Genomic DNA, 7,300 nt, shown 5'->3' on the forward strand with positions numbered 1-7,300 from the left:
CACACATGAAAAAATTCATCAAAAAAGTTTAAAGAACAAATCAGTTGGAGTAGTTTCTTCTTGTTGACCCTAATGTGTTCCAGTTGCTGCTTTCTTGTCTCCAACAAGCATTTGTTGGTAATGGGGAAAGCAGAACCACTCGATGCTTGTGGTTTCTTTGGCATATTTTATGAGAGCTTATATTTTTTGGAATAGCTGAATTCTAGCCTAGGTTTGTACTTAGCAGGAACTTCCTGTTGATGATACTGACGAGGATGTGATAAGAAGGGAAGGCACTGCAGGGCAGTTTACACTGGATCTCTGAACTCTGAGGTTCTCTCCTCACCCTGCCGTAGCAGCAACAGCAGCAGCAATATACTGAAACTATGGTATGATTTACCTTAATTAGCATAGCAAATTGCCTCACATTTTCAAAAAGTGCTAATAGATGTTAACTCAAAATAGATTAAAATACCAGACAAATTGTACTACTTTAAAAAGAGTTATAATAATCTTGAAGATGTAGATCATGGTTATGCTGTCTTTGGAGCGAATGACAAAATCTAATCTTTCTTGTATACTTTTTAAAAACCTGGGGCATATGCTTTTTTTCCTTTTAATCACAGTAATTTTTTCAAATAACACTTCTGAGTTTTTCTTTAGGAAGACACTTCATTTTCCAAATCTCATGTGAAGTAAATTAGTTGCCATTGAAGGAAAGATATTATGAGGATTATGTTTAAAACACCTTTATTCCCCCATTTATATTACATACATTTTATAGGTTAGAGAATGTTCCTTCACCCTAGCAAGTGAAATGGCACATGACAAATTTCTGCAGGCATGTGTATGTCAGCCTAAGACTGAAGAAGGCTTGGTTTCCCCTGGTGTCTTACACCAAGCTTAAGCACCTCTTCGGCACCAGAGCACGTTTAGAGTCTACAAGAAGAAGTAGGCATCACATGTGCTTCTGAGGAGCCAGTGAACATAACGGCATATAAAATCTACCATTAGCACTACCCGGAGACATTATAAGTCAAAATAGAGCATACACCACGCTCTCCCTGCGTAACATTTCCCCAGCCAAGGTCTAAAATGTTTGTTTGCGTGTTCTCTCCTGCGTTCTCTGGAATTTACAGCGCACAGTTACCAGAAGCGTTGCTTAGAAGACGCACGTTATCTGCTGAGGCCCACCATTACCGATCGTTCCATCGCGGCTACACAGAGCCGACTTGTTCTTAATATCCTATGAAAGCCCGAGAATTCCCATGATATCATCTCCATTCTTAAATACAGGTTTACCTTACTTCATGAAAAGAAATAGATAATTAAATTCCGTTGAATCGAAGTGATATTAGGGGAGCTGATGAAATAAATTAACCCTCCCTTGAAAGGGTTTGCTAATGTGAAAAATTCTTACCTTAATTTATACACTTCATAAATCTGTGTCTCTGGGTATCGAGTTTGCTTAAAGTGAATTACATTCCTCTTTCTGGAGAAGTTATACACTGATATTTTTTTCTTTTTAAAATTGATTCTCCAGAAGAAATTACCTGTCAGCCGTATGCACAAAACTGCCCTGCCAGGTGTGGATTGGGAAGGAGGTGCGGTGTGCTCTGCCCCCGTTCTGCCTGCTTTAGTTAGTGGTCCCTTCCTGCTAAGTGCTTGGACTGCATGCACTTGCTTTCCTTTCCCAGCATTCTCTCTGACTGTGTGGCTCCTGTGCTCTCTCAGAGAAGCCACTTTTATCCAAGTGTGTTAGGAACACAGTCCCCTGATGCAGAGATCCTAAACCCACAAGTCTTGTAGAACAGGCCTTCCCAAACCCTGGCCATGCACATCCCTGTTCGTCATACGGAACGTTACATTACCCTGAGCATATCCGCTAGTAAAATAGGTCTATAAATCAAACATTTGCTGATCAGAGATCACAGAGAAATTCATTTAAAACTAATACATTGGCATACAGACAATCTTACCACTTTTTAAAAGATGAAAGCAAGTTTATCTCTGCTGAGGTAGGTGTACTTGTTAGAAGAATCCAGTCTTGGCTGAGTATTAGCTACTGTGGATCATTGAGCATCTTCAGTGCTTTTCAGATTGACTGAGACTTAGACTTTATAATTGTCTGTGCCAGAAACATAAATACATATCCATAGTTCAGAATGGCAAAGGTATATCCAGAGCCATTTTAGAAATTATTAGAGATTGTCCTGTCCCACACCAAAATTCATTTATGAAAATTTTAAATGAAACTCAGATAACAGTTCTTAAAAATCAAACATTCTAACAATGCACAATCCAAATTTTACACTTACATGGTGGTAGAAAAATAGACAAAAGTCTTTGCTTTTAGTAAATAAACCATTATGTAGCTATAAGAACAGAAACCTTGAACGTGCAGTACGAACACTGCAGCTCCTAGCAGGGCAGTCGACTCTGAGACCATGTGTTTCAGGAAGTCTTCCTCGCCGGGCCTGTTTCGCGTGGCATACACAGTGCAAAGTCCAGGTGCTGTGGGTTCAGAGCCAAGGCCTCCGTGAACACGCACTTCACAATATGGACAAGCATTGCCGGAAGCATCTCTGATTGAAATAGCATTTAATTTTAAATCAATGTTCAGCCTTTGCATGCTCAGAAACCACCTGCCGCCAGACTTTAAAACCTTCACATTTTCCCATACATCTTGTGGAGGTCACAATCCACAATTCACAAAGCTGGGCTGCCCACTCCTGAAATCGTCAAGTAGAACAGTCGTCCTGCCTGGGAAGTGTGCGCTAAAGATTGCCCTTGCTGTGACTGTGTTCTTGAGAGCATTGTGACCACCCTTATGAAGGTTTACTTCGGAAACATCTAGAAGTGGAATGATTCTGATTAGCACTACGAGGATAGGGTTATCTCATACACATCCCTAGTTAACTCCTGCATCCAGTAACTCTCCATAGATTACCTGCTGCACTAACTGGCACTGCCGTTCAGGGGGCTCCTTGCTTCAGTCATGGTGCTAGGCATAAGATTACATCTAAGCCTCACAACAGGTCTACAGTGTAAGTCCCTTTACCTTGTTTTCATAGCTGAGCAATCCAATGAGAGAGAGGGGGGATTTGAACTAGATTTCTCATAACTAGAGAAATTTCCTGACGGGAGCATGGAGGTCTGCATCTAAAAATCAGCTCATGGAAGATTTAGCATCTTGTGCTTGATGCCAGCCTGGTTATATAGCACTGACCCTGTCTTAAACCCTCTAATGAAGATTAAGTGTTACCAGCACAAAGTGACCATGGCAGTTCTCAGTATTAAACAAAAATAACACCCTACCTAAGTTTCAAGTCACCTGTTAAAAAAAAGTGCAGGCAAGAGAATAAGCGAATAATCAGTATACTTCTAAGTTTACTTTCAAGCAAGCAGCTAGGGCTTCTAGGATTGTTCAGGCTTTTGGGATTTTGTTGTTGTTGTTTGTTTGTTTGTTGTTTTTTCTTGCGGTGGTGGTGATTTCCAATAATGAACATCAAGAAGGATGTTCAAAAATGTTTACCACAAATATCTTCATTCAGACTTAACTCAGTATAGCTTACACAGTACAAATGAAATATTGATGTGTTCGAAAATGCCCAAGTGTTCAATAAAGATTTTAAATAAAGCTACCTATAAGTTGTGGTTCTTAGGTTAATCATTTATTTATCTAAAGGATGAAGGAAGCTGTCTACTTCTGTGATATGAACTGCAGTCAGCTTAAAAATAATCGACAAATTAATCCCTTCACAGCACAGCAATTGTAAAGGTGTTAGTTTTAATTAGGCCTGTCTGATTGCCTTGTCTAATCAAGAATCACGGTGGCTTCTTTGACGGCTAAGGTCTGCTGGGGCCATCCCTGACCTGCCAGCTATGTATGTTTTAATTATTGATCCCTCGCATTTCAGCCCTTCTCACAAAGGGACTGGGGTTTGCAATGTCTTAACATTTAAAGGGAAGAAAAACAAACATTTTCCCTTGCCCTTCTATCTGGAATCCTGTGTAGCCACCTGCCCCTCCCCCACTGTAAAGTGTTCATCCTGAAGGGCTCTCCTGCGGGTGAGGAAGTCCAAGGTGCGCCAGCGTGCCATGCCATCTCGTTGTTTCCTTCCTCCGTGCTCTGGCAGTCATTTAGTCGTGTATGTTTACCAGGTACATTTGATTTCATGACATCATGTTTAATTAAAAATCCATAGGAGCAGATGTAGTGCTGGGAAATCAGGCGTCAGACTAAAGGAAAACATGTTTCCAGCAAACACGTCCTCACGCCGCTAAGCTAAGCGGAAAGGAAGGGGAGAGCCCAGTTCCTGTTGCACTGCACGCCCCCGCCCCCATGTGCTGCTGGTTGCCCCTGTGTATGACCGTGGCTCTTCTTTCTCCCAGGTAAACGAGGTGACGGTTGAACAGCTGGTGCAGCAGTACCCCCACATCACCTTCAGCACCGTTCTGCAGGACTGCAAGAGGACCTTGGAGAGAGCCTACCAGATGGGCTGGACCCCCAACATGTCTGCCGCTTCCTCCTAACGCTCTTGCCCATGCCTTAGCAGGGCAGAGCAATGGGAGGGCGGGGCTGGGGTAACGGTTTTAACCACCAGCTGTCTGTCTGGACCCGTGTCATATGTGTCTTGTTTGCATACTGCATAGCATAAGTGCACTTGTTATGTCCCCAGGTGAGCTGCCTTGTGTTCCTAAAAATGGAAGATTATGAAAACCATAAAAACTTTTTTTTAATCCAAAAGTTTATTTCTCTAAAAAAAAAAAAAAAGACTTTGTGAAATCTCAAGTCAGAAAACTGGGTGTATTATTTTGAGCGTCTAAGTTCTGCCACATCTTGGAGATGCTCGGCCAAAGGCTTTCTTATGTGATGGAATACGCTGTTCACTTCTGATTAGACCAGAACAGGAGACACACCTGCAGTTCCACGCTCGTGGACCCTCGTGTCTGTGCACGTATGCTCAGTGAATGTCTTGATCAGTTATATCCTGACTGAGGCACCTTCCTGGAGGCCATGGTGGGAGCATGCCATTCCCGATGGTAGTGGCTGACTCACTGTGCCCACAGGTGGTCACCTTGCTGTCTTGTGGGTACCTTAGGAACTAGAGAGAATAAATAAAGCCTTTTGTAAATTTGTATATGGAGGCAACAATCCCTGGCCAGCTCACAAAAGTTAATTATTCATTATTCTGTAAATGCCTTTTCTGTTGAGTAATAAATATTTTAGTTGGTTTTACATTGACACCTTCTTAGCTTTTTTTGTGGGTAGTTACTGGTCAGGGTATATTTTAGTGACATTTGGGGCTCATCTTAACATTATCCACATTGAAGCCATGAATGTAATTTATGGTGTGCAGTTATTTTAAAAATTTTACAGATCATTTCATTATTTTGGCAATTTTGGTAATTATGAAAATATATTCTGAGGTGGAGTAGTCACATTGGTAGAAGATTAATGAATGAGATGTAAGTAGACAATCTTCCTATTGAATATTTTCTTTTGCATTGGGATTTAGAACAGGTTTTTGGATATATGCATGTTATAATTTTGAATAGTTCTCACACTACTGCAGAGATCTACTGTTAGCTAACATATGAGTTAAGGAGAGAGTTAGAAAATCTGTTCATTAAGATTCTGTTTGCACTTGCCAGAAATAAGTATTTTAGTTTAATTAAATATTATCAGCATTTAGTTATCTTAGTTCCTATCAGAAAATGAGTATATGTTTTGATTTCACACATCTTTACAGTTAATCCATTGTAGGGACTCGGGCTCCAGTAACCTCTCCTGTGTCTGGATCTATAACCAGGCGGCAGGGAGCCTCTTTAAGCTAAAGAGTGATTCACTTTCGTAGTAGGAGAAGCAAAACCTTGACCTTTGAACTTGCTATTTATTCTCCCCTCATGTGGTCTTTGGTCTTTGACAATTATGATGAGGTCTGACTTTATTTCCTATAAATCCCGATGCTCCTGAAGTGATACGAGCCGCAAGAAGCAGAAAGCAGCCTTCCGCCTGAATGCCATTCACATATGTACGAGAACTACTTTCCTGTAGAAATGTTGGTTTCCTTCGAGTATGTCAACATGCTTCTGATGTGGCATTTTCCTTTTTTGCTTTAATTCCAATCAGTTAAAAGTAAATACTGAGCAAATATTAGGAATGTTTTTTTCCACAGCCAAACAGGTTGCTAGTTTAGTTTGAAAGAAATACAATTTGTTTAAGAAAAAGTTGTTTACCATTAGAAAACTACATTTCTTCTTATACATTGAACTGTATCATTTTATATCCATTTCTCCACAACTAAAAAATGTTATTTCATAATATTTTAACTGCTTTTTAACCCAAAAGTAATTTATAAGACTATGTGTATAGTAATAGTAGCTTGAATGAATAAGCAAATGTTTAATTTTTATATGTCACATTATATTTTAAAGAGCTACAAAAGGACAGAAGAAGGGAAAGTCATCTTTGATATAGATGGCATGATTTCAGTTCCAAGTTGCGATCATCTTTGGACTGTTATGGTGAAGTCGTCAGTGGTTTCAGAGGGTAGAGTGAATTCTGTAAACGTTGCATTCTTTGAACCTGAGGCCCAGCACTCTAACACGCTTTAGCTTGGGGGGTGGGGGCTGCACTTACTCTCTGAGATGCTGATAATACAGAAACCCTGGGAAACTGCTTTGGCTCATTTCTAGAAATCTGTAGAAATATCATATCCAGCCTCAAAGTATTAATCTCATAGAAACAAACAAAAAAAAACAGCCAAGAAAAGCATCACCTCATGACCCTGTGGAGGGTGTTGAATGTGCTCTCATTAGACGCTTTGAAATGAGGCTTAAAATACTTTTTCTGGGCAATATAGTTCCTTTTTTGCTTAGACTGTCATAAATACATGTGAACACATTTAATGCGGGGCTTTTTATCCTCTCCAAATGTCAACAGTATTTTCAGAATAAAGCCTATGAAATACATTGCTGCAGTGGAGAAGTCTGCTCCTTTGTATTTAATGTCCTTTTGAGTGGATAAAGAAAATTCACCCAGTTTGTAGTTTCTATATTTCTGTGAATCTTTTGACCTTGCAATGGGTTGCAATAAAAGAGAAACCAAACTCCATGTCTTTTGTTTTACTTTAGACATTAAATGAGCTCCCTGTGGCTGGCTGGGTGGGATGCACACGGTCATCGGTGCCCTTGTGTGTTTCACTGCGGACTTGCATAGCTTTGACTAATCTGGAATGATAAGCGTGATTCAGAAACAAGACTCAGACCTCATAAATGTAAGCAAGTGAATTGTTTAAAATCCCATTTTATACAT

General features: G+C 40.2%; 1 protein-coding gene across 1 annotated transcript in view; it reads left to right on the forward strand.

The window, feature by feature from the left end:
• The window catches only part of Fbxl17 (F-box and leucine rich repeat protein 17), a 472,414-nt gene extending 465,315 nt beyond the window's left edge, over positions 1-7,099 (forward strand). Inside the window, exon 9 of the mRNA XM_038340434.1 lies at positions 4,375-7,099. Within this exon, the coding sequence (XP_038196362.1) occupies positions 4,375-4,515 (141 nt within the window). The 3' untranslated portion in view covers positions 4,516-7,099. The remainder of the gene's footprint in view (positions 1-4,374) is intronic.
• The last annotated feature ends 201 nt before the right edge of the window (positions 7,100-7,300 follow it).

The sequence above is a fragment of the Arvicola amphibius genome, chromosome 8 (assembly GCF_903992535.2).
Source record: "Arvicola amphibius chromosome 8, mArvAmp1.2, whole genome shotgun sequence".
Taxonomy (NCBI): domain Eukaryota; kingdom Metazoa; phylum Chordata; class Mammalia; order Rodentia; family Cricetidae; genus Arvicola; species Arvicola amphibius.